The sequence below is a fragment of the Salmo salar genome, chromosome ssa24, assembly GCF_905237065.1.
Source record: "Salmo salar chromosome ssa24, Ssal_v3.1, whole genome shotgun sequence".
In the NCBI taxonomy this organism is placed as follows: Eukaryota; Metazoa; Chordata; class Actinopteri; order Salmoniformes; family Salmonidae; genus Salmo; species Salmo salar.
In genome coordinates, this window is record NC_059465.1 from 15458841 (window position 1) to 15486658 (window position 27818).

The following is a 27818-nucleotide window of genomic DNA, read 5'->3' on the forward strand; positions in this document are numbered from 1 at the left end:
ACTGTTCCTTCCTGGAGCAAAACAAATAACAGCTGATGTGTTGCCAAATGTCACTTCGCTGGCGTTGATCAAATTGTTTTACAAAGGTAGGTAGCATTGTACATTTTTTTTAGGGGTTTAGCCTACAGTTTACAGCTGATCATTATAGCTAACGTTAGCTACACACAAAAAAAATTGGGCTAGCTATCTATATTATGTCATTGTTTTCGCACTCCTCGAGAGCGCTACGTGTAGCTAGCTAGCTAGCAAGCTAGTAACGTTAACGACAATATGTTTTCCCCAGTTTGTTTAAGATAGTTAGATGGCAGAGCTTATTTGGAATCAACTGACAGTGATAGGTAAACTGGGGTACACTGTGCTATCCATGATGACCGACGACTGTCATTACACCCTCTCTAGCCATTGCTTTGCTAGTACTGTGCGAGGAGAGGGGTGGATGTGTTTCGTTTTCCCGACACTAGCTAACTCTAAATAGCTAACCCTTACCCTATACAGCTCGAAACTGGTCTGAAACCACGCCTATTTGCTAACAAGAACCGCCTTCATGTAAAGATAACACACACACCTAGGTCCATGTTTATCATCAGTAGTCACGTGAGTAAGTGAGTGGTGTTGTTTTGCTGACGCATGAATGACAGTATTATCATTTGGCCCTGTGTTGGCAGCCAGGACCAAACTGGCTAATGTGAGATTAGAAAATAATCATGTACCAAAGACTGTGAGCTGACTGTTGTGCTCTCATTTAACAGACCCGCTGTTTTCTCCCCTTAGAAGCCTTAGGGTGAATGTGGTGTGAGGAACAAGGTGTGAAGGATATGATAGATGGAGGCTGTGAGACAAAAGAAGTCTAAGACCAGTAGCAGGTCTCAGGTATGTACAGTACACTCCTGTATGTCCCTGAGGGCAGACTACTGTCTGTTTATCGAATGATGGTGAAAGCATATGATAGTATGTATTACCCTGTCATTATTCATGAGTAATAACCAGTCACAACTGTTGTATCTTACCCCCAACAGGACAGGAAACAGAGGCAGAGTGGACGAGTGAAGAGTCCCACAGCTCTCTCTGCTGGTTGTGATGAGGAAGCTGGTGCTGCTGCCCCACCCAGCTCTGAGTTCACAGACATCCCCCTCAGTCTGCCCTACGAGGGGACAGAGCAACAACAGGGCCTGGCAGAGGCATCAGAGACTTTATCAGAGACATCACAACCATCAACACAGATATTACCACAGACATCAGAGGAATCATTACCAGCATCACAGACACTATCATCATCCACATTATCACAGACATCATCATCAACCTCACCCCAGACACTAGAAAATCCCTCTGAGACAGAGCCAGAGAAGAGGGATGAGGGGAGAGGAGAGGCCCAAGGGGCTGAGCTCAGAGCTGAACCACCGAGCACTGAGGTGTGGAGCGAGACCCAGAACAAAACCCACATCCAGACTCAGGCCTGCATATCTACGACGCTTGAGACACCCTTGGCCCCCAGCGCCCCTGCCCTGTACCCCTCACTACCCACACTGGAGGAGGGCTCCCTGATGCAGCTGCATGAGGAGGCTCTGCGGGCCTGTGGGACAAGGGGCCCTGCTGTTCTGCCTCTAGGGGAGCAGGAGTGTCCTCCCAGTCTGGAGCCTGTTGTGGAACTAGCTCCATCTGAGGGCTCCAGGACTAGACTGTACCCTGAACTACCCCAGCCCAGCCCAGAACTACACGTAACTACACACTTACTATAACCCATAGTGGGCTCGAACCGCTTTATATTACAAAGCTATCTATGTTACAAAAGAATGGTGAATAATATTTATTTATAGTGTCGACTGTCTTGTGTTTTTCCTGAAGGCATTCTCGTTGGAGCAGCTGAGTGTGTGGGAGCCGGGTGGGGGGTTGTGTGTGTGGGTGGAGGGGGTGGAGGTGTGTGCAGCCCGGTTCGCAGTGTTGGCCCGGCAGGAAGGCCACGAGCTGACAGAACTCCTGCAGAACTACTGGCGCTGCCGCAGACAGCTGACACACGCACACACACAGCTCCACACACACACCTCCGACTGTAACACCACACAGAACCGACTCTGGAGCTTCAGAGATGAACAGCTCACACTTCAGGTATGTGGTTAAATACATTATGTTAGTATACGACTTAGCACATAACACAGAAGCTACAAAGTTATACAGTACACTTCTGATCTTCATCTCTCTCTTTAAACCCTTTCTTTGTCTCTCTCCAGGGTGTGTGTGGGGACCAGTCCAAGGTTTATGGCTACCACCGCTTCCAGCAGGCTGACTTCAGTGAGGCTGCGTTGGTGGAGCTGCGGAAGCTGTTCGAGGCCCGCTCTGAACTCCTGCACCAGAAGGTGGCGCTGCACGCATACACAGCCCTGCTGTCACGTCTTCAGGTGGAGTCATACTTACACTGCCTGCTCCACGGTGAGAACACACTCTCACACACACCATACATATACGCACAGGTGGGATTTCATTTCATATTTACCATATTGTACACGTTTAGTGTGTTTCTTTGTTTAATTAGCCAAGTGTATGTGTGTTTGTGTATTGTAGATATGTGTGGTACCCAGAGCCAGCCCAGCTCCCTCCTCCCTCTGAAGGAGAGCATCAGTGTTCTCTTCAGCTTCACACGGAGAGTCCTGGACGACACACAGTTCCAGACAGACATCCACCTCTGGCTGCAGAGACTGGTACACACACACACACACACACACACACACACACACACACACACACACACACACACACACACACACACACACACACACACACACACACACACACACAGTAGACCTCAACACTAGCCCTGGTACAGCAGTACGTGTTGTCCCACCTGTTGTGCAGTTTAGTCATGCTACGCTATGCTGTGGTGTGTGTGTTGTGTATAGGTGGCAGTGTTACTGCGTGTGGGGGGATCAGGAGAACACCTCTACCTGTTGAACCATCTGCTGTGCTGTTCTGCAGGGGTGGGCAAGTGGGCTGCAGCCTTCTTACAGGTGAGACACACCCTCTATCTAGTTTGTTTATTGTTTTGATTTCCTCGAAAGTAGGCCTGGTTTATGAATGAAGGCTCACTCCACTATTTCTGTATGCTTTTTGGCAGGTTATCATATTCGGCTAACAATGGCTTCATTGCCAGGTAAACGTTAACAGTCTTAACTATAACATGCTTGGGGGTGTGTGTTTCAGATCCAGGTCCTGGGAAACCCCTCTGGAGTACAGCAGTTCATGCAGGCTCTCGCCATCCTCATGTCTCCAGTCAGGTAAAAACCCTAACTTCTCACTCTGGCCCCTGACCCTTAACCCTAAATGTCACCATCCTCATGTCTTCAGTCTGGTAAAGCACCCTAACTTCTCACTCTGGCCCCTGACCCTTAACCCTACATGTCACCATACTCATGTCTTCAGTCTGGTAAAGAACCCTAACTTCTCACTCTGGCCCCTGACCCCTAACCCTACATGTCACCACCCTAATTTCTTCAGTCCGGTAGCCCTAACCTTGACCTTTCATCTCTAATCCTTACCTATTTATGTGATTTTTTTGTTGTTGCACATTTCAAGTTAGCTCCCTATGGGTTTTTCTCTCTGATTGTTGACCTTTCATCTTTAGACACCGGGCTGAGTTCATGAGCCACATGAAGCCCTGTGAGAGTCAGAGTGCTGCAGCCTCCGGACCTGAGTCTGGCAACTGGACCCTAGTGGATGAAGGGGGAGAAGAGGTAACTGTGTGTGTGTGTGTGTGTGTGTGTGTGTGTGTGTGTGTGTGTGTGTGTGTGTGTGTGTGTGTGTGTGTGTGTGTGTGTGTGTGTGTGTGTGTGTGTGTGTGTGTGTGTGTGTGTGTGTGTGTGTGTGTGTGTGTGTGTGTGTGTGGTATTTCAGGGAATTTAAACCTAGGAACGTTGGTAGAAGTGTTGTAAGGTTGCTGATGTGCATGTGTGTTTTTCAGGATGAGGACCCAGGGAGCAGCTGGTTGTTACTGTGTGAAGAGGACCTGATCTCCCTGCTGTCCCAGTTCCCCTTCCAACAGCTCTTCACACACTTGCTGGAGATGAGCAAGAAGGGTGTGTGTGTGTGTGTGTGTGTACTTGCTTTCCTACATTATCAGGATCCCAATGTCCTAACATTTCACCCGAATGTCCTGAAAAGTTATGAAAACAATAACTTTTTTGAAAAGTCAGGACCTGAATTTGTTCAAGTGCTATTTTAAGCTTAAGGGTTTTGGGGTTGGGTTAGGATTAGGGAAAATACGATTTTTAATGGTCAAACGTTTTTACACTCCAAAAAGTCCTGACATTTCACGAAAGTAAAGCAGTGTGTGTATGCGTGCGCGCGTGTGTTGTCATGTATTTGACTGACGTGGTAATTCAGTTATTCTGGTGCCTGCTTTTTGGCTTCAGATGTGTGTGTAGCTCTGTGACTCTCCTACCATTTTATAACGGATGTCCTTTATCTAGGTGTTTATGAGCCCAAGGCCTGTTCCAGTCAGAAGATGATGCGTGTGTTTGCGTTCGCCTCGTCACTGATCGAGCTGCTAGCTGTGGGTCTGAACACCTACGACAGCGCTCGTTACCGCCAGCTAGTCAAACGCATCGGACACACCATACGGTAAGACACCCACACGCAGCGCATTTTAGATGGAGGTCTAGATGTGTTTTGTAAAAGTGTGTAACCGCTGCCTCCTGTGCGCTCCCTCCCTGCAGGATGACGGTGTGTTACGTCAGTGATCACTGGGCCCAGTATGTGAGTGTTGCTGGTCCAGCCCGGCCCAGTACCATCTCTCTGGAGAAACTGCAGCTAGAATACGACCATCTGTTCCTCAGAGCTGTACTACACGTCCTCAGAAACAAGAGGTGCGAGGGGGAAGAAATGTCATGTTTCTGGCTGTCTATTCTTACAAGGCAGTAAGAATATTGATTGGGGAGTGCGTGCATACTTGTGTGTGTGTGTGAGAGTGTAAAGTGTTTGTGTGTTATCTGACTGTGTGTTCTCCTAGGTTGGGTATCTGGCTGTTCATGTCAGAGATGCCCTATGGTACCCTGTCCAGCTCCATGCTGTGGAGAGTTCTGTACGTGATGCAGTGTGCAGAGACCGCTGCACCGGACACACTCAACTCTACAGACAACACGTACACCTGCCTACAGGCCCTCAGAGGTACACACACGCACATACATAATGATGATAGGAATGACTTGTATTCATCAAGTCGTTTTTCCAAAAACCCAATGTACTAACAGCAACAAAAACACAGAATAGAGCTCAGTATCATGCATCCACACACATACACAGTGTGTCAGCAGAGGGACCGTGCCTTGATGATGTACTAACGTGTATTGCAGAGCCGTGTCACCAGGAGAGGTTTGAGAAATGGCTGTGTGAGGTCAACAGTTCTGATGGAATCTCTCTCCTCACGGCGCTAGCTCACATGGCCATGCCCGCCCACCACTCTGACCCCCCCTTCGTTACCACTATAGCTCTCCTCATCTTCCAGGTAACACGCACATCCTTTTTCACACGGAATGAGTAGAGGTCGCAGAAAAAGCCGGCTGCCAGTTTCTACTGCAGGACACCCTTTATTTCCATCCCTGCCTCCAGGTGTCCTATGTGGGTGTGTCTACGAGGGAAACCTACTCGAAGGTGGGGCGGGAGCTGCTGGCCGCCATAGCAACCGCTCATCCTTACGTCATCTCAGTCCTGCTGGACAGACTCAGAGAGACCATCGAGACAGTCGGCATGGTAAGTGTGTGTTTGTGTGTGTGTGCGTGCGCGCCCGTGGCGTCTGTCAACTCCTGGGGTTGCTGTGGAAAGGATGGGGATGAAGACTTCAAGTGTAAAAGAGGTGGTTCGGTTAAGTACACCTGCATGTTGATTAGCCTTGTGTATGTTAGGTGGCACTGTACCTCAGTAAGGAGCTGCCCCTGTTCCTGTGGCGTCCTAGCCCGGAGGAAGTGTGTGTGATCGGGGGCTGGCTGCTCCAACACCCCCTCTCTGCTGTGGAGAACAGCCTGGCCTGTGTTCTACTGGAAGGACTGGACTGGGGCTACACAAAGGTACTACACACACACACCTAACCCTACATTGAGTTTGAGTGTGTACAGTGTGTAATGTTGAGTGCGTGTGTCTTGTAGGATGGGACTCTGGCCCTGCCCTCCTCTCTCCACAGTGAAGTTGCTCTGCTGGTGGCAGAAGCCTATCAGAAATACCTCACAGACAAGCCATACAATGGACTCATCTCAGAGGGAATCAAACAGGTAACGCAAACACACAGACAAGTGCACATCATACACCCATCTCATCTCTGAGGTTAACACACATCTCTCTGTCGATCAGGTGTCCTACCTGGCTAGTGTTCTCCGTCTGGGTCTGTCTCCTGAGGCTTCCTTCAGCCAGTGGGCCTGGCAACTGTTGCTAAGGCTGAAGCTCCATGGCAACACCCAGTACCCTCAAGCAGCCTGGTCCATCCCCGGCTCTGCCCCTAACCCCTCTCCCGAGCTCACGCACGCCCCCAACATGCACCCTGTTCTAAGGGCCGTAAAGGCGGGCCTTCCCATTGGCTGCTACCTGGCCATCGCCATGACAACCATAGGACACAGGTACCATCTGCTCTCTCTCTCACATCAGAATCCCTTTATTCGCCAAGTACATTTCCACATACACGGAATTAGACTTAATGAACAGGTGCTGACAGCAATAGACAAATGTACAAACAGAATACAGACAGAGAAATTTACACAAAGTCGACATACAGAATATACAATATAAATACAGCAATCATAAAACGCTAGAGTATAGGCTGAGCTACAGTGAGGATATATCTATATATGCAGAGTGAGGGGTGCTGCTGTGACGTGTGTGTGTGTGTGTGTATATACCGTCTTGTGAAGAAGTGTACATGGTGCAAAAGCAGTATAGTGCAGTTATTAGTATGACAGGTCAGTGAAGCAAGGTGCGGTGTTCGGCACAGAGAGCAAAGTCACTATCCCTATGAGCCATCTGGCCCGTTGGTGAGGACCACAGCACAAATACACACAAACACACTGCACATGTGTTTAAACTGTCTGTCTGTCTGTCTGTCTGTCTGTCTGTCTGTCTGTCTGTCTGTCTGTCTGTCTGTCTGTCTGTCTGTCTGTCTGTCTGTCTGTCTTATCCCATCCCATCCCATCCCAGTCTGGAGGTGTTTTGCACAGAGGGAGTGGATCTGTTGAAGAACCTGATTCAGTCTCAACATCTGAGAGCTGCTGTCCATCTCCTGGACAACATCCTCCCTCCTACCTACCCTCTCAGCTTCTACCTGCTGAAGAACACACAGTAAGAGATACACACTGTGTCCTAGACCCTACTTCCTCTGTACTGGACAACATCCTCCCTCTTTTCTGCCTGCTCAGCTTCTAAAGTTAACTGTCAGTACCTTTTACCCCTACCTAAACTAAACCTTAAAGTCCCACTAAAATATCACACAACTGGAGGCCTGTGGTATTGCTATGTTTGGACTACAGTATATGTTTGTCTCTCTTCCTCTCTCTGTGCCAGGTTTGTGGGCTGTATCCAATTGTTCCTGCAGTGTGACGGTGTGTGTCCTCAGGGTGTAACGCAGCAGGTCACCCACAGGGTGGCGCCACTCTTCACTGGCGGCACCTATGGGGACATGGTACGCCTGCTCAACAGTGTCATACAGGTATGTACACACACCTAATACATCAGAACTGGTGTGAAACATGGGGTTAACCAGATCAGTAGTTTGGCCAGCTGTAGAAGTGGATGTTCTTGCCTCTGAACAGTCCATGAATCTCTTCACGATGAGTGTGTGTGTGTGTGTGTTTCTTCTCTTTCAGACTCACGTGGTGGAGAGTTCTAGGCCAGGTCGTGTGGGTCCGACAGCGGTTCTAGAGTTCTGGGTGGGAATTCTAACCCAGCAGAACCTGTGGTACCGAGACAGGACCGTTCTATTCCTGATGGATCAGATCTGTCGTTCCGCCTTCACACACCACCAGGAGGAGTGTATACAGAGATTACTGTACCAGCAGCACAAGGTACACACAGAGAGACAGGAGATGTAGAGTCCCATATATTTCAGCTGTTATGCTTATTTTGATCAGTGCGTGTTCTTTTTCTGTGAAGAAAGAGTGTACACACACACACACACACTGTAGATCAGTCTGTGATGCTCTTGTCCCACCCCTCTGGTAGATTGCCTTAGGTTACCATGGAGACCGGGGTCTGCTCTCTTCCCTGGTTGGCTGGATTGCTGGAAATGCCACACCCTCATTCATTGAGGGCCAATCGCTGAGCGGGGAGGTGAGAACTTTAACCTCAGTCCTATGTAACTTGTCGTATCCGTGCTGTCATTCTGTGTGAAACAGAAGGAAACATTTTTGCTGCGTTTTCCCCAAATTCTGCTAAAAAAAAACACACCTAAACAAAAAGTCTGTGTAGGTGTGGTTTGTATGTGAAGTGATAACGGTGTGTGTTTTAGGTGTGGTTTGCGTGGCTGGTGTTGAACATGGAGGGGATGTTTGAGGATTCTCAGCTGAGACGCTGTGTGGAGCATGAACTACTGTCTGATCCTAACCTCTCACCTGACCAGGCTCTGAAGGTACACACACACACACACACACACACACACACTCCAACCTCTCACCTGACCAGGCTCTGAAGGTACACACACACACACTCCAACCTCTCACCTGACCAGGCTCTGAAGGTACACACACACACACACACACTCCAACACTCTCACCACCATCAACACACACACACACTCCAACCTCTCACCTGACCAGGCTCTGAAGGTGCACACACACACACTCCAACCTCTCACCTGACCAGGCTCTGAAGGTACACACACACACACACACACACACACACACACACACACACACACACACACACACTCCAACCTCTCACCTGACCAGGCTCTGAAGGTACACACACACTCCAACCCCAACCTCTCACCTGACCAGCAGAACAATACAACTATGAGAGATTTCTAAGCCTTAATCTGAGATACATGGTCTTTGTGTTTCTTGTGTCTGTGTGAGACAGAAGGCCCAGCAGCGGTTAAAGCTCCCAGTGGCGCCATCTCTGCAGCGGCTGCAGGTGTACAGGTGGGCATGTCAGGCGTTGTCCACACCCCCTGACCACCCGCTACTCCCCCTCGTCTGGCAGAGGTTCCTGCAGCTCTACCTGAGACAGCCAGGACCTGAGTATGGGTACGACACACACACACACCATAACCTCTAGGCCAGGGGTTCTATGACTTCGGCGGTGCATGTCTGGACGAACCCAGTCTCTGGCCCTGGGAAGGACCATTTTACAGTCCTGCCTCTTGACATCAGTGTGAGAATGTTGACGTTTACAAGATAATTTCCTGCAATTCTACACATTTGTCAGAGAGAGAACATGGGAGTTTTACAGCTTAAGTTACAGGGCATTTATATGTAAACAAATGAATCAATTGGGGAAATACTTGGTGGAGTACTGTGGATACCGATATCCCTGTGAGCCTCCCAGGCCCATGTTGCCTAGGGTTAAGAATATAAATTGTAGATGAATAATATTATGTTGTACTACACCTTCTAAACTTATTCCACGGTTCTTTTGGCCCAAATGAGTTGAATCTGTTAGTTTATTTCGAGATTTGGCTGCGGACCCCACTTGCAGAACCTCTGCTCTAAGCTGGTATAAATTCAGTAATGTTCTCAGTGTCCCCCTGTTTCTGGTTTCTGCAGTCTGGATGCAGGGGGCTGTATTGGTCGTCGGTTCTTCCAGGGCTCGTCTCAGGCTGTGTTACTGAGAGATCTGAGACAGAGACTACAGGAGGTGTCTGACTTCCACCACACTGCCAGCCAGGCCCTGAGGGTGCCCCCCACACACACCCCCAGCCAGGGAGAGGACCGCCCCAACTCCCCTCCACAGCTCTTCCTCACTTCCCCACAGATACACACAGAGCTGGTCAGGTACGTACAGCTACTAGCCCCTCCCCTTAACTTTGTGACTGGCTGTTTCCCAGGCTGATCTGATTGGTTGTTTACAGGCTGTTTGGTGTGTTTGCCGTGTGGTTGGACGATGAGACTCTTCAGAAGAAGAAAGTGTATCTGCCCTCTCTCCCACCACAGTATGACCCCCAAAGACTGGCCAACGTCATGCACAAACAACAGGTGTGTGTGTTGTGTGTTTTTCCTTGCCACTGTTGCCTCTGCTTTGCCTTTAATGTATTGGTTGATAGATGTGTTGTATTGGTTGATAGATGTTTCATGTTGTATTGGTTGATAGATGTGTTAAATTGTATTGGTTGATAGATGTGTTAAATTGTATTGGTTGATAGATGTGTTGTATTGGTTGATAGATGTGTTGTATTTAATTGGTTGATAGATGTGTCGTATTTAATTGGTTGATAGATGTGTCGTATTTAATTGGTTGATAGATGTGTTAAATTGTATTGGTTGATAGATGTGTCATTGTATTGGTTGATAGATGTGTTGTATTGGTTGATAGATGTGTTGTATTGGTTGATAGATGTGTTAAATTGTATTGGTTGATAGATGTGTCATTGTATTGGTTGATAGATGTGTTGTATTTAATTGGTTGATAGATGTGTTGTATTTAATTGGTTGATAGATGTGTCGTATTTAATTGGTTGATAGATGTGTTAAATTGTATTGGTTGATAGATGTATTGGTTGATAGATGTATTGGTTGATAGAAGTGTTGTATTGGTTGATAGATGTGTCATTGTATTGGTTGAAAGATGTGTTGTATTTAATTGGTTGATAGATGTGTTGTATTTAATTGGTTGATAGATGTGTCATTGTATTGGTTGATAGATGTGTCAAATTGTATTGGTTGATAGATGTCATTGACATTGGTTGATAGATGTGTCATTGTATTGGTTGATAGATGTGTCATTGTATTGGTTGATAGATGTGTCATTGTATTGGTTGATAGATGTGTCATTGTATTGGTTGATAGATGTGTCAATTGTATTGGTTGATAGATGTGTCATTGTATTGGTTGATAGATGTGTCATTGTATTGGTGTGATAGATGTGTCATTGTATTGGTTGATAGATGTGTCAATATTGTATTGGTTGATGGATGTGTCATTGTATTGGTTGATAGATGTTTGTATTGGTTGATAGATGTGTTAAATTGTATTGGTTGATAGATGTGTCATTGTATTGGTTGATAGATGTGTTGTATTTAATTGGTTGATAGATGTGTTGTATTTAATTGGTTGATAGATGTGTCGTATTTAATTGGTTGATAGATGTGTTAAATTGTATTGGTTGATAGATGTATTGGTTGATAGATGTGTTGTATTGGTTGATAGATGTGTCATTGTATTGGTTGAAAGATGTGTCATTGTATTGGTTGAGAGATGTGTCATTGTATTGGTTGAGAGATGTGTCATTGTATTGGTTGAGAGATGTGTCATTGTATTGGTTGAGAGATGTGTCATTGTATTGGTTGAAAGATGTGTCATTGTATTGGTTGATAGATGTGTCATTGTATTGGTTGATAGATGTGTCATTGTATTGGTTGATAGATGTGTCATTGTATTGGTTGATAGATGTGTCATTGTATTGGTTGATAAATGTGTCATATTATATTGGTCGATGGATGTGTCATTGTATTGGTTGATGGATGTGTCATTGTATTGGTTGATGGATGTGTCATTGTATTGGTTGATGGATGTATCATATTGTATTGGTTGCTAGCTGTATCATATTGTATTGGTTGCTAGATGTATCATATTGTATTGGTTGCTAGATGTATCATATTGTATTGGTGGCTAGATGTATTGGTGGCTAGATGTATTGGTGGCTAGATGTATTGGTGGCTAGATGTATTGGTTGCTAGATGTATCATATTGTATTGGTTGCTAGATGTATTGGTGGCTAGATGTATTGGTTGCTAGATGTATCATATTGTATTGGTGGCTAGATGTATCATATTGTATTGGTGGCTAGATGTATTGGTGGCTAGATGTATTGGTGGCTAGATGTATCATATTGTATTGGTGGCTAGAAGTATTTGTGGCTAGATGTATTGGTTGCTAGATGTATTGGTGGCTAGATGTATTGGTTGCTAGATGTATCATATTGTATTGGTTGCTAGATGTATTGGTGGCTAGATGTATTGGTTGCTAGATGTATCATATTGTATTGGTGGCTAGATGTATCATATTGTATTGGTGGCTAGATGTATCATATTGTATTGGTGGCTAGATGTATTGGTGGCTAGATGTATTCGTGGCTAGATGTGTCATATTGTATTGGTTTTCTAGATGTATTGGTGGCCAGGTGTATCATATTGTATTGGTGGCTAGATGTATTGGTCGCTAGATGTATCATATTGTATTGGTTGCTAGATGTATTGGTTGCTAGATGTATTGGTGGCTAGATGTATCATATTGTATTGGTGGCTAGATGTATTGGTTGCTAGATGTATTGGTTGCTAGATGTATCATATTGTATTGGTTGCTAGATGTATTGGTTGCTAGATGTATCATATTGTATTGGTGGCTAGATGTATTGGTGGCTAGATGTATCATATTGTAATGGTGGCTAGATGTATTGGCTGCTAGATGTATCATATTGTATTGGTGGCTAGATGTATTGGTCGCTAGATGTATCATATTGTATTGGCTGCTAGATGTATTGGCTACTAGATGTATCATATTGTATTGGTGGCTAGATGTATTGGTCGCTAGATGTATCATATTGTATTGGTTGCTAGATGTATTGGCTGCTAGATGTATCCTATTGTATTGGTGGCTAGATGTATTGGTGGCTAGATGTATTGGTGGTTAGATGTATCATATTGTATTGGTGGCTAGATGTATTGGTTGCTAGATGTATCATATTGTATTGGTTGCTAGATGTATTGGTTGCTAGATGTATCATATTGTATTGGTTGCTAGATGTATTGGTGGCTAGATGTATCATATTGTATTGGTGGCTAGATGTATCATATTGTATTGGTGGCTAGATGTATCGTATTGGTGGCTAGATGTATTGGTTGCTAGATGTATTGGTGGCTAGATGTATCATATTGTATTGGTGGCTAGATGTATCATATTGTATTGGTGGCTAGATGTATTGGTTGCTAGATGTATCATATTGTATTGGTGGCTAGATGTATTGGTTGCTAGATGTATTGGTTGCTAGATGTATCATATTGTATTGGTGGCTAGAAGTATTTGTGGCTATATGTATTCGTGGCTAGATGTGTCATATTGTATTGGTTTTCTAGATGTATTGGTGGCCAGGTGTATCATATTGTATTGGTGGCTAGATGTATTGGTCGCTAGATGTATCATATTGTATTGGTTGCTAGATGTATTGGTTGCTAGATGTATTGGTTGCTAGATGTATCATATTGTATTGGTGGCTAGAAGTATTTGTGGCGATATGTATTCGTGGCTAGATGTGTCATATTGTATTGGTTTTCTAGATGTATTGGTGGCCAGGTGTATCATATTGTATTGGTGGCTAGATGTATTGGTCGCTAGATGTATCATATTGTATTGGTTGCTAGATGTATTGGTTGCTAGATGTATTGGTGGCTAGATGTATCATATTGTATTGGTGGCTAGATGTATTGGCTGCTAGATGTATCATATTGTATTGGTGGCTAGATGTATTGGTCGCTAGATGTATCATATTGTATTGGTTGCTAGATATATTGGCTACTAGATGTATCATATTGTATTGGTGGCTAGATGTATTGGTCGCTAGATGTATCATATTGTATTGGTTGCTAGATGTATTGGCTGCTAGATGTATCCTATTGTATTGGTGGCTAGATGTATTGGTGGCTAGATGTATCATATTGTATTGGTTGCTAGATGTATTGGTTGCTAGATGTATCATATTGTATTGGTTGCTAGATGTATTGGTTGCTAGATGTATCATATTGTATTGGTGGCTAGATGTATTGGTGGCTAGATGTATCATATTGTATTGGTGGCTAGATGTATTGGTTGCTAGATGTATCATATTGTATTGGTGGCTAGATATATTGTATTGGTGGCTAGATGTATTGGTTGCTAGATGTATCATATTGTATTGGTTGCTAGATGTATTGGTTGCTAGATGTATTGGTGGCTAGATGTATTGCTTGCTAGATGTAACATATTGTATTGGTTGCTAGATGTATTGGTGGCTAGATGTATCATATTGTATTGGTGGCTAGATGTATTGTTGCTAGATGTATCATATTGTATTGGTGGCTAGATGTATCATATTGTATTGGTGGCTAGATGTATTGGTGGCTAGATGTATCATATTGTATTGGTGGCTAGATGTATTGGTTGCTAGATGTATCATATTGTATTGGTGGCTAGATGTATCATATTGTATTGGTGGCTAGATGTATTGGTTGCTAGATGTATCATATTGTATTGGTTGCTAGATGTATCATATTGTATTGGTGGCTAGATGTATTGGTTGCTAGATGTATCATATTGTATTGGTGGCTAGATGTATCATATTGTATTGGTGGCTAGATGTATTGGTTGCTAGATGTATCATATTGTATTGGTGGCTAGATGTATCATATTGTATTGGTTGCTAGATGTATTGGTTGCTAGATGTATCATATTGTATTGGTGGCTAGATGTATTGGTGGCTAGATGTATCATATTGTATTGGTGGCTAGATGTATTGGTTGCTAGATGTATCATATTGTATTGGTGGCTAGATGTATCATATTGTATTGGTGGCTAGATGTATTGGTGGCTAGATGTATTGGTTGCTAGATGTATCATATTGTATTGGTTGCTAGATGTATTGGTGGCTAGATGTATTGCTTGCTAGATGTAACATATTGTATTGGTGGCTAGATGTATTGGTTGCTAGATGTATTCATATTGTATTGGTGGCTAGATGTATCATATTGTATTGGTGGCTAGATGTATTGGTGGCTAGATGTATCATATTGTATTGGTTGCTAGATGTATCATATTGTATTGGTGGCTAGATGTATTGGTTGCTAGATGTATCATATTGTATTGGTGGCTAGATGTATCATATTGTATTGGTGGCTAGATGTATTGGTTGCTAGATGTATCATATTGTATTGGTGGCTAGATGTATCATATTGTATTGGTGGCTAGATGCATCATATTGTATTGGTGGCTAGATGTATCATATTGTATTGGTGTCTAGATGTATTGGTGGCTAGTTGTATCATATTGTATTGGTGGCTAGATGTATTGGTTGCTAGATGTATCATATTGTATTGGTGGCTAGATGTATTGGTTGCTAGATGTATCATATTGTATTGGTGGCTAGATGTATTGGTGGCTAGATGTATCATATTGTATTGGTTGCTAGATGTATCATATTGTATTGGTGGCCAGATGTATTGGTTGCTAGATGTATCATTATTATTTTTCTGTATTGGTGGCTAGATGTATTGGTTGCTAGATGTATCATATTGTATTGGTGGCTAGATGTATTTGTTGCTAGATGTATCATATTGTATTGGTTGCTAGATGTATTGGTTGCTAGATGTATCATTATTCAGTATTGGTGGCTAGATGTATTGGTGGCTAGATGTATCATATTGTATTGGTGGCTAGATGTATTGGTTGCTAGATGTATTGGTGGCTAGATGTATCATATTGTATTGGTGGCTAGATGTATTGTTGCTAGATGTATCATATTGTATTGGTGGCTAGATGTATCATATTGTATTGGTGGCTAGATGTATTGGTGGCTAGATGTATCATATTGTATTGGTGGCTAGATGTATTGGTTGCTAGATGTATCATATTGTATTGGTTGCTAGATGTATCATATTGTATTGGTGGCTAGATGTATTGGTTGCTAGATGTATCATATTGTATTGGTGGCTAGATGTATCATATTGTATTGGTGGCTAGATGTATCATATTGTATTGGTGGCTAGATGTATTGGTTGCTAGATGTATCATATTGTATTGGTGGCTAGATATATCATATTGTATTGGTGGCTAGATGTATCATATTGTATTGGTGGCTAGATATATCATATTGTATTGGTGGCTAGATGTATTGGTGGCTAGTTGTATCATATTGTATTGGTGGCTAGATGTATTGGTTGCTAGATGTATCATATTGTATTGGTGGCTAGATGTATTGGTTGCTAGATGTATCATATTGTATTGGTGGCTAGATGTATTGGTTGCTAGATGTATCATATTGTATTGGTTGCTAGATGTATCATATTGTATTGGTTGCCAGATGTATTGGTTGCTAGATGTATCATGATGTATTTGTTGCTAGATGTATTGGTGGCTAGATGTATTGGTTGCTAGATGTATCATATTGTATTGGTGGCTAGATGTATTGGTGGCTAGATGTATCATATTGTATTGGTTGCTAGATGTATTGGTGGCTAGATGTATTGGTGCCTAGATGTATCATATTGTATTGGTGGCTAGATGTATCATATTGTATTGGTTGCCAGATGTATTGGTTGCTAGATGTATCATATTGTATTGGTGGCTAGATGTATTTGTTGCTAGATGTATCATATTGTATTGGTGGCTAGATGTATTGGTGGCTAGATGTATCATATTGTATTGGTGGCTAGATGTATTGGTTGCTAGATGTATCATATTGTATCGGTGGCTAGATGTATTGGTTGCTAGATGTATTGGTGGCTAGATGTATCATATTGTATTGGTGGCTAGATGTATTGGTGGCTAGATGTATCATATTGTATTGGTGGGTAGATGTATTGGTTGCTAGATGTATCATATTGTATTGGTTGCTAGATGTATTGGTTGCTAGATTTATCATATTGTATTGGTGGCTAGATGTATCATATTGGTTGCTAGATGTATCATATTGTATTGGTGGCTAGATGTATTGGTTGCTAGATGTATTGCTTGCTAGAAGTATAATACTGTATTGCTTGCTAGATGGATCATATTGTATTGGTGGCTAGATGTATCATATTGTATTGGTTGCTAGATGTATTGCTTGCTAGAAGTATCATATTGTATTGCTTGCTAGATGTATCATATTGTATTGGTTGAGTGTAGGAGCTGTGGGTGGAGTATGTGGACCTGGAGCGTGTCCAGTATGATGAGAGGGAGGTGCTGGATCTCTGGGACAAAGTGAAGAATGAACCCACCTTCATACAGAGCAACAACCCTGCCTTCACTGACTACACCAACCCCAGCGCAGGTACATGAACACAGCCTCAGCACATAGCAGTTGTGACTGAATGAATGACGTTTTATTCTTGTGTCAACTCGTCTGGTTGGCAGCCCATTCCTTATGGGATTAATTGACACATTACAATAATTCACAGTGATAATTCTTCCAGTGTTCTGTGCAGGATGCAGCGGATAAAGAGTGGAAAAGTAAACCCGTAAATAAGGTTATCCAAGCAATAATTATTTATCCCTAGAGCAGTAAAAATAATATAGTTAAATACAGAAAATACACGGAAGGCGTTGGAACCAAGTCTGACACAGAGAAGATTTATGTGTGAGACAAGCCTATATACATAGGTGCCATTCGCTATGTGGGAGCAAAATATTTGTATAATTTAATTATAGGTACCTTTTTTCTTTTATTCCAGGCTTTATCAAAAAATTCTGCAAATGGCAATACATAATTGACAGAAAAAAAACATTTCAGTTTTTCCTCATGGCTCAGCCACATAATTCCAGGGTATATCTGGTGGGCTTTCTGGAATAAGGACAAGCGTATATCATGGTAGAAAGGGCAATAGAGGATCAAATTAATTTCATTCTCTATTTCATCAAGGTCACAATATTTACATTAGTCTTTCCTCTTACATTTCACCATTACACTGACCTGTTTCAATACGCAGGGGCAATATCCCTGATCTTACCTGTTTCAATACGCAGGGGCAATATCCCTGATCTTACCTGTGCACAAAGCGATCGCTCGCTTTTAGGTAGGGTGTACATTGGAAATGATTCTAGTGCTAACAAACCGAGCGGCCTTGTTATTGTCGTTGTTGTAACCTTTTTGTGTGTGTGTAGCGAGGAAGCGTATCCAGTCTAACCTGCAAAAGCACGCTATCCCTCTGCCGCTCCCCGAGCTGCAATCACAGAGGGCTCCGGTACCAGAGGTCCCCTCCGCCTGCCTCGCTGACCCTGCTGCTGCTTCCACTCTCCTTCAGCAGGACCTCTGCTGTCTGCAGGAGCAGGCCAGGTACACACACACACCAACCGTCACGCCATTGATGTATACCTGTATGTGATGTTTTGGGACATGGCTCACAGTGTGCTTGGTGTGTTCAGGTTTGCAGTGTCTCGGGAGGCCCAGCAGGTGGCGTTGGAGTCAGAGCTGCTGGAGAGTCTTCCTCTACTCTACAGGAACAGGCCAGAGCAGGTTACCGTGGCGCTTGAGTGCAGAGGGCAGAGGGGGGGCCAGCCCTGCCAGGGAGCGGCACACATCACTGTCACGGTAGGACTTTTATACGAGTCAATTCTGTTTTGAATTCATTTTCAGAATGGGATGATTCTGCTTGAAAATTCTATGCAAATAGTCTGGGTAGCCATTTGATTAGCTGTTCAGGAGTCTTATGGCTTGGGGGTAGAAGCTGTTTAGAAGCATCTTGGACCTAGACTTGGCGCTCCGGTACCGCTTACCGTGCGGTAGCAGAGAGAACAGTATATGACTAGGATGGCTCGAGTCTTTGGCAATTTTTAGGTCCTTCCTCTGACACCGCCTGGTATAGAGGTCCTGGATGGCAGGAAGCTTGGCCCCGGTGATGTACTGGGCCGTACACGCTACCCTCTGTAGTGCCTTGCGGTCGGAGGCCGAGCAGTTGCCATACCAGGCAGTGATGCAAGCCATCAGGATGCTCTCAGTGGTGCAGCTGTAAAACCTTTTGAGGATCTGAGAACCCATGGCAAATCTTTTCAGTCTCCTGAGGGGGAATAGGTTTTGTCGTGCCCTCTTCACGACTGTCTTGGTGTGCTTGGACCATGTTAGTTTGTTGGTGATGTGGATGCCAAAGAACTTGAAGCTCTCAACCTGCTCCATTACAGCTCCATCGATGAGAGTGGGGGCGGCCTTGGTCCTCCTTTTCCTCTAGTCCACAATCATCTCCTTTGTCTTGATCATGTTGAGGGAGAGGTTGTTGTCCTTGCACCTCACGGTCAGGTCTCTGACCTCCTCCCTACATGCTGTCTCATCGTTGTCGGTGATCAGGCCTACCACTGTTGTGTCATCAGCAAACTTAATGATGGTGTTGGAGTCATGCCTGGCCGTGCAGTCATGAGTGAACAGTGAGTACAGGAGGGGACTGAGCACACACCCCTGAGGGGCCCCTGTTGCAGAGGCAGGTGTTAAGTCCCAGGATCCTTAGCTTAGTGATGAGCTTTGAGGGCACTATGGTGTTGAACGCTGAGCTGTAGTCAATGAATAGCATTCTCCCATAGGTGTTCCTTTTGTAAACATGCATCCTCCTCCCCTCTTCCCCTCATTCCCATCTCTTTGTGTGTGTGTGTGCAGTGCGAGTGTGTACAGAAGCAGGAAGCAGTGGAGACTCAGATCGTGTCTCTGAGAAGCGACATTAAGCAGCTGCAGACGGAAGCCAAGACTCCTCCTCCTCAGAGCCTTGCCCAGGCTGCAGTACACACTGAGAAGTTCATTACGTCAGTACACACACACACACCATACCTGTATGAATGATTTCTCAATTAGAATTGTTGATAGTGATATGTGCCATAAAGTAAATAAACGTGTGTGTGTGCAGTGCTCTGGTGAATTTGTACAAGGCCAAGCCGACGGCAGCAGTGCAGTGTGTAGGAGTGGCTGCATTCTACAAGGTGGTCTCTTTCGTCTGTGAGGACACACTCCGCCACCCACCCACTCGCCAGTACCTCTCTTCCTGCGTCGAGATACTGGGACAGGTACTACACACACACAAACAAAGTTATTTCATACACATAGGACGTGACTGTGTGTAGGTGTTAATCCAGTTTGTGTGTGTAGGTGTTAATCCAGTTTGTGTGTGTAGGTGTTAATCCAGTTTGTGTGTGTTTAGGTGTTAATCCAGTTTGTGTGTGTGTGTAGGTGTTAATCCAGTTTGTGTGTGTGTGTAGGTGTTAATCCAGTTTGTGTGTGTAGGTTTTTATCCAGGGCAACCAGGCAGAGTGCGGGCGTGTCCTCAGCACTATCCTGGAGCAGAGACGTCTGTGTCCCCTCCTCTCCCCCTTCTTCACCCCAAACGCTGCACCCAATCAGCTTGTCTCTCTCTACAAGGAAGTGGTGACATCACTGCACCCTGACAGCGCTGACGTCATCTTCATGCTGCTCACTAAGGTCAGCCTCAACCTTCAGAAACATACACAACAGCTACACACACCACCCACACAGAACACACACTTCCACCTCGACACATCACACAGATGACCAGATTCTCTCTCTCCCTGTAGTTTGACCTGAGTGCGTGGCTGAGTAAGGCCGAGCCAGTGTTCTCAGAGCGTAGTAGACTGGTAGAGCTGGTCCACACTGCTCTGTGTTCCTGTGGCCGTGACCCCGAGGCTGACCTCCTCACGCCCTTTCACCTCTTCACACGACACTGGACCCTGTTGCTCAGACACCACTTCCCTGACCACTACAGCGACTGCCTGCGCCTGCTCATGACCAGTAAGACTGTTTTGTTTGCTCTTATTGCGGACTTCAACATGCAACGTGTGTGTGGACGTCGAACGTGTGTTTGTGTGTGTCATTGTCAGGTTCGACAGAGCAGTTGCTGAGCCCGGAGTGTTGGAGGGTGACTCTGTGTGTGCTGGGCATCTCTCCTCCCCCCTGCAACACCAAACCCACAGCAGAGGCTTCCGGGACCACAGATACCCCCAAACCCACATCCATCTCCCCCAGCCAAGCCCCCATCACCCTCTCTCCTCAGCAGGTGAGTGCTGAAAGTCCTTCCTAAATCTTCATATTCAATACTGTTCATTTCCAGTCCAGTTTATTTAACCCTGCCTTGTCTCTTGATTGGCCCTCCTCAGGTGGAGGAGACGGTTGATTGGCTGTGTGAGTATTTTCAGCGTTGTCGTCTCAGTAAGTCGGATCTCCGCAGCTTTGGCCTTTACTCCGCCTGGGCACCATACGTCAGTGAGGTCACCACGTTCTGGGGATATCTGATTGGCTACCTCATCGACCTGCAGCTCAACGCCTGCGCCAGGGAGCCACTGGGGGGAGCCAGAGTGCTGAAAGGTACCAGACACAGTTTTCATTAAGACATTCTGCTTTTTTTCCCCCCAGTCGCTGTTGACATCTCTCCTCCTCCCCACCTCTCATCCTCTTTCTGTCTCTCTCAGCCCTGCAGGATCTACACGGTAAGATGGTCCGGCTGTTTAAGCCCTGGATCCTGGTTCTGGAGACAGACGATGTCAGGTAAACACACCTCTCTATCCCTCCGTCTAGTTCTCTCTCCCTCTCCATCTTTGCCACTGTCTTTCTATCTCCCTCCCCCCTTTCTTACTTTGCCTTGCATAACGCTAACAAAACTACAGGCCTGTGGCATTGCGCTGTTTGGACTACAATATTTTCTCGCTCTCTCCTATCTTCTCTTACTCTCTCTCTCCTCCTTTCTGTCTCTCTCAGTAATCCGAGGTGTTATCCCTGGTTGGAGTCAGATGCCAGCGCTGCAGGCTGTCTTGTGGACCTCTACACCCAGCTGACCCAAACACTACACCACAAGTTCAGAGGTTTGTGTGTGATGTTAGATGTAATGCAAGTCATTCATGTGTTTGAGCCTACATTTAAGGTGTGTGTGTGTGTGTGTGTGTGTGTGTGTGTGTGTGTGTGTGTGTTGTGTGTCAGACCGCCTCCTCCCCGGGCAGCGTGGAGCTCTGTGGCTGTGTCTGATGCAGTACTGTGACAGCTGCAGCTCTCCTCGTACACCAGAGTACCTCCTCTATCTTTACCACCAACACCTCGGCAGCCTGCCCTGGACTCACCTGCACCCCGATACACACCTCATGGAACAGCTGTTCAATGTAAGACCCTGACCCCTTACTCTGACCCCAGACTTCTTAATCCCTAACCTCAACCCACAACTCATTGGATTCCTAAAGCAAACTGACTCCTCGTACACTTTTTGAGTATCACAGTCAATAGGACTTGTTTGCGGGTAGTGCTGTGCGATGTAGCATTAGGGAGGTGTAGAGTGTTTCTTTACCCAACGTTAATCTGTGCCTCTGCAGGTGGAGAGAGGAAGTCCTAAGAGCTGCTTCCTGTTCCTAGGGGCAGTCCTCTGTAAGGTCAACTGGGTCAGCGTTCTGAGTGACAGCCTGCAAACTCCGGCCAGCTCTAACACTAACATACACACAGACTCACACAAGATGCTGGTCTATCTACTCTACATGCTGGTGTTCCTCACTAAAGAAGAGCAGCTTCTCAGCCAACCGGTGAGGGAGAATTAGGACACTGCATAGCTGTATTTGTGTTTGTACACAATTTTGTATTCTCGTTGTTTATTTCTTCATGTATTACCTCATTATGACTGGTGTGTAGCTCTGTTAACTCCCCATGTCAGTGGGTATTTTGTGGGTGATGGAATTGTCGTGGGTCTGTCCCTGGTTTAGCTTATTTTCCCCTCTGTCCTCCAGGACTCCCCTCTCCTTAGTCTGTTGGTCCAGTCCGCCTCCCTGCCATGGCACCAGGTGGACCATTCCTCCTACCAAGGGATCATGGGATATGTAGGCACCCACTACCCTCACGCTCTGCTGCTCAGCAAAGACTCCGCCCCTCAGACGCTGCTCCTATCACTACGCAGCGCTGCTGGGCTACAGCCACGCCCCCATGGGATGCCATACTGGGTGAGAAAGAGGGAACACAACAGAATGTCACCCTCCCTCTCTTTCTCTAGTTTTATCATAAACAGACAGTCTATATTAGAGTGAGGAGAGATTGACTGACTGTCTCTCTCATTACCACAGACAAAATGAATGCATTAATCTCCCCCTCTCTCTGTGTGTAGGAGGAGACGTTGAAGGCCGGCGTGTGTGTGCGCTGGTGTGTCCAGTGTCTGGTCTCTCTGGAGCAGAGTGGTAGTATTAGTCTGGCTAACCTGGAGACGCAGTTAGAGGCACTACTGGAGAGCATCATCACTTTCAACCCACCTGGTAAGAACTCTTCATAATCATCACCTTCATCAATAACCATCAATAATCTCTTTCTGTCTCTCTGTCTCTTGTGTGTGTAGAGGTGGGCTTGGAGCAGAGACACATGGCGTTCTGTAGTCTGTTCTGTGATTCGTTGGCTCTGCTGAACGGAGTGGGCGTGTCTACAGGCGAGGCCTTGGCAGCTCGTGTCATTGGCTGGCTGGACAGGAAGGGGCAGGGTTTCCCAGTGCTGCCGCTCCTGACAGCCTGCTCCCGTTGCCTAGCGTCCGTACGCCACATGACCCGCATCACCGAGGCTTGCATCACCGCCTACTTCACCTATGGTAACCACGGAGACAGTAACCATGGGAAGGTCTTAGGGGAGGGTCTATGTCAGGGTTTATCAGCAGGGGGTACTGGTGACGGACAGATGTATTTTATTTCATACATGAGGTGAAAACCTCACTCGCTTGCTCTTCCCTCCCTCCGTCTCTTCATTTTTCTCACTCTAGCGGAAGAGGAGGGTGTCGGGTGGGGTCCTGTGCTGGCGTCCCTGCAGGTGCCTGAACTGACCGTGGACGACTTCCTGTCTGAGAGCCAATCAGGAGGCAGCTTCCTGACACTCTATGCTTACATCCTGCAGCGCCTCAACACGGAACACACAGTGGCCAATGAGAAGAGGACGCTCGCTCTACTCAACACATGGAACAGTCAGGTCTTTCCCAGGTCTGACCCCCCCCGTGTGTGTGTGTGTGTGTGTGTCTCTGTGTGTGTGTTGGTAATATCGTTTTTTTCTCTCTACCAGTGGTCCCCATGATGAGGCTAAGTTGTTCCTCTGGTGGCACAAGGCCCTGTGTGTGTATGTGGAGCATCTGCAGCAGGGGCTGGGGGAGGTTCCAGCCGTGGTAGCGGGGCTGCTGCGGCTGCAGACACGGCTCTCTCAGATGGGAGAGGAGAGACTCGGCTCAGGACTGCTGGGGGCTATAGGATTGGGCCGCCGATCACCCCTATCCAACAGGTACTCACACTCAGACCCCTTGACTTTTTCCACATTTTGTTATGTTAAAAAATCGTCAGCAATCTACACACAATACCCCATAATGACAAAGTGAAAACAGGTTTTTAGAAAAACAGAAATACCTTATTTACATAAGTATTCAGACCCTTTGCTATGAGACTGAAAATTGAGCTCAGGTGCATCCTGTTTCCATTGATCATTCCTGAGATGTTTCTACAACTTGATTGGAGTCTACCTGTGGATTTGGAAAGGCACACACCTGTCTATATAAATGTCCCATAGTTGACGGTGGATGGCAGAGCAAAACCCAAGCCATGAGGTTGAAGGAAGATCCGAGACAGGATTGTGTAGAGGAACAGATCTGGGGGAGGGTACTACAAAACGTATGCAGCATTGAAGGTCCTCAATAACACAGTGGCCTCCATCGTTCTTAAATGGAAGAAGTTTGGAACCACCAAGACTCTTCCTAGAGCTGGCCACCCAGCCAAACTGAGCAATCAGGGGAGAAGGGCCTTGGTCAGGGAGGTGACCAAGAATCTGATGGTCACTCTGACTGAGCTCTAGAGTTCCTCTGTGGAGATGGGAAAACCTTCCAAAAGGACAACCATCTCTGGAGCACTCCACCAATCAGGCCTTTATGGTATAGTGGCCAGACGGAAGCCATTCCTCAGTAAAGGCACATGATAGCCCACTTGGAGTTTGCCAAAAGGCACCTAAAGACTTTCAGACCATGAGAAACATGATTCTCTTTGGCCTGAATGCCAAGCGTCACGTCTGGAGGAAACCTGGCACCATCTCTATGGTGAAGCATGGTGGTGGCAGCATCATGCTGTGGGGATATTTTTCAGCGGCAGGGACTGGGAGACTAGTCAGGATCAAGGGAAATATGAATGGAGCAAAGTACAGAGAGATCCTTGATGAAAACCTGCTCCAGAGAGCTCAGGACCTCAGACTGGGGCGGAGGTTCACCTTCCAACAGGACAACAACCCTAAGCACATAGCCAAGACAATGCATGAGTGGCTTCGAGACAAGTCTCTGAATGTCCTTGAGTGGCCCATCCAGAGCCCGGACTTGAACCTGATCGAGTATCTCTGGAGAGACCTTTTAAAATAGCTGTGCTGCAACACTCCCCATCCAACTTGACAGACCTGTAGAGGATCTGCAGAGAAGAATGGGAGAAACTCCCCAAATACAGGTGTGCCAAGCTTGTTAGCGTCATACCCAAAAGACTCGAGGCTGTAATCGCTGCCAAAGGTGCTTCAAAAAAGTACTGAGTAAAGGGTCTGAATACTTATGTAAATGTGATTATTATTTTTTATCTATATTTTTTAAAACATTTCTGAAAACCTATTTTTACTTTGTCATTGTGTGTAGATTGAGGGGAAAATAAAATAATAAGTCCAATCAACTTTAGAATAAGGCTGTAACCTAACAAAATGTGGAAAAAGTCAAGGGGTGTGAATACTTTCTGAAGGCACCTTGGGTGTTTACTGTGTGACTCTTTTGGTAACTCCGGTGTGTGCATGTTTAGGTTCAGGGTGGTGGTGCGCAGTCTGTCTGCGTTTCTCTCAGTCCAGATTCCCTCAGAGGACCAGGTCCGCATCCAGCCCAGCACCGACCAGCAGCTGACTGCTAAAGCACAACAGGTACACACACATACATACGCATACATGTATATACACACACACACACAGAGTTGCTCAGCTTGTGTGTTTCGTGTGTGTTTCTAGGCTCTGGTTGTGTTGGAGTCCATGCCCAGCAGTAAACAGTATGCTGACCTAAAGGACTCAATAGGAAAAGCTGTCCAGTTCATCCACTACCCAGGACACTGTCTTAGAGATGGACCTTGCCTCCTTTCTCTGCTGGCCAACCTCCTCTACCCAGACCAAGGATACCTCAACATCATACGATAGCAGCGCCAGTTAGCATCGGCTAGCACGGTGACACAGTATGCTAAACAGGAAAAGTTACAAATAGCAGTCTATCCTGTGGTGAAAGTAGGGAACTACATGGGGACTATAGTGTCATTTGGGATGTGCACCGATATGCTAGTAGCCTACTAGCCATCGAATCCTGGAGCTGGACTGATAGCCATATTGATTTGACTGCTAGTGATTGTGGCACAACTATAGGTTTATCAGTTAAAGGTCTAGTTTATTAGAGTGTGATACTTAGGCATAGATTCAATCAGATCAAGCGTTATCTGGCAATAGCCGACAACCGCATAGCTGATGTTTTGGCCGTGTATGAAGTGCAACGGTGTTGGAGCTGTCAAACCGGTGAGTAGCTGCTCTTGATCATTGTCACGAAGCCACACCAGTCCCACTCACATTAGTTCAGAACGAAAAGGTCTAGGCTATATAGAAATAATTACGCTCAAATTGAAAATCATTAAACAAAATAATAAGGATTTCTATCTTACATCTCACATTCCAGCGTTTGATCTTGTAAAAAGGCTGCATGGGATTTGTCTTACTGGCAATGCCCGTTTTAGGTATAATGCCAGGAGCCACTTGTGGATTTGCCAGCAATAAAGCAGTTCCACCTCAGACACTGTCAAAAGGACCGGATGTCGGCTAAATCGGATCTGATTAAATAGAGCCCTTACACACACACACACTCTCTCTCTCTCTCGATCTATTTGCTGCGAATTAGCTTTCTTTCTTTTTTAAAGGGTGTTGCCTTTTATTTTTAATTACTTCAGCAGTTCCTCCACATTTTGCCCATGGCTGATGTTGTAAGTGTTGGATGACAATTATGAAGCAGAGTTAGTATGAGAAACAAACTCACAGACATTACCATTAACCAGTGGCACTGATTTCACTTATTCTCTGTGATCAACATTTAATGATGGAAATTATAACGTGTGATGTTTAAGTTATTTAGAGCTCTTTTAAGTTCATCCCCAGTGGTGCATGTGGAGGAAGATTTTACATACCAGTATTGAATGCCAGGGGATCAACCCATCAGTTACATGGCCTGCTATGACTGAAGGTAGAATGGTTGAATTGGCTAAAAGTGCTTTTATTGTTTGTGCCAAATACACTCAACTTATCAATTAGCATTAGGAAAAACCATCTTGTCTTCTATGCTTTGGAGAAACACACGTGGTTATTATTCAGTACGTCTCCCAAATGGCACCCTATTCCCTTTATAGTGCACTAGTTTTGACCAGGACCTATGGGACTCTGGTCAAAAGTATAGCACTATATATAGGTAGTTGGGTGCCATTCGAGATGCAGCCATATATTCCAGAGTACTATGGTATGACGCAGCAGCAGGAACAACAGCAGTGATATGATTGTACAGTATGTAACCTGCCTTACTGCCAGCCTGACTATGGGCTGCCAGGGGCTTGATCAGTTGGGAGCAATGTTACAGGGCGATCAGATACAAATGTAAGGTGTAAAACAGACATGACTCCTTGTTCAGTAGCCTAGAATGGGGAAGTGCGCCGCCCCTCCCCGACGAATGTACCCCTCGTTGGCTGGCTGTGTGTATATGATCAGCCTCGTCTACAGGCATGCCTAGCAGAGGATCATAATATACAGATGGGTAATGTTGGGGGGAATAATCACTAAGGAATTGACTCTGGGAACAGTGTTTACACACATTCTCCCCCAATTCCACCGCTGGTGATATGGTGTCTAGAAGTGTGATACCGCAATTTGGATCTGGAATAAATGATTTTTCTGAACTGAAA

General features: G+C 45.5%; 1 protein-coding gene across 4 annotated transcripts; it reads left to right on the top strand.

Moving 5' to 3' along the window:
* Nucleotides 1-27818, top strand: epg5 (ectopic P-granules autophagy protein 5 homolog (C. elegans)). Of its 4 annotated transcripts, none has more exons than XM_045707095.1 (47): nucleotides 11-86; nucleotides 496-598; nucleotides 772-870; nucleotides 1017-1718; nucleotides 1846-2106; nucleotides 2229-2427; nucleotides 2560-2696; nucleotides 2895-3002; nucleotides 3196-3269; nucleotides 3617-3725; nucleotides 3953-4067; nucleotides 4461-4611; nucleotides 4707-4856; nucleotides 5000-5157; nucleotides 5343-5494; nucleotides 5599-5739; nucleotides 5892-6053; nucleotides 6132-6254; nucleotides 6334-6596; nucleotides 7171-7311; nucleotides 7534-7678; nucleotides 7836-8033; nucleotides 8191-8298; nucleotides 8477-8596; nucleotides 9046-9212; nucleotides 9732-9959; nucleotides 10037-10160; nucleotides 17037-17181; nucleotides 18012-18183; nucleotides 18273-18438; nucleotides 19492-19634; nucleotides 19736-19892; nucleotides 20110-20304; nucleotides 20418-20631; nucleotides 20721-20896; nucleotides 20997-21204; nucleotides 21309-21384; nucleotides 21595-21698; nucleotides 21814-21989; nucleotides 22197-22400; nucleotides 22602-22811; nucleotides 22973-23117; nucleotides 23198-23440; nucleotides 23609-23822; nucleotides 23902-24114; nucleotides 25647-25761; nucleotides 25846-27818. In XM_045707095.1, exons 3-47 carry the CDS (start codon nucleotides 823-825, stop codon nucleotides 26026-26028), a joined length of 7743 nt encoding a protein of 2580 aa, XP_045563051.1. In that variant the 5' UTR covers nucleotides 11-86; nucleotides 496-598; nucleotides 772-822; the 3' UTR covers nucleotides 26029-27818. The 4 variants fall into 4 exon arrangements, with proteins under 4 accessions (XP_045563048.1, XP_045563049.1, XP_045563051.1 ...); XM_045707094.1 differs by having other exon boundaries at nucleotides 496-594; XM_045707092.1 differs by lacking the exon at nucleotides 496-598 and having other exon boundaries at nucleotides 1-86.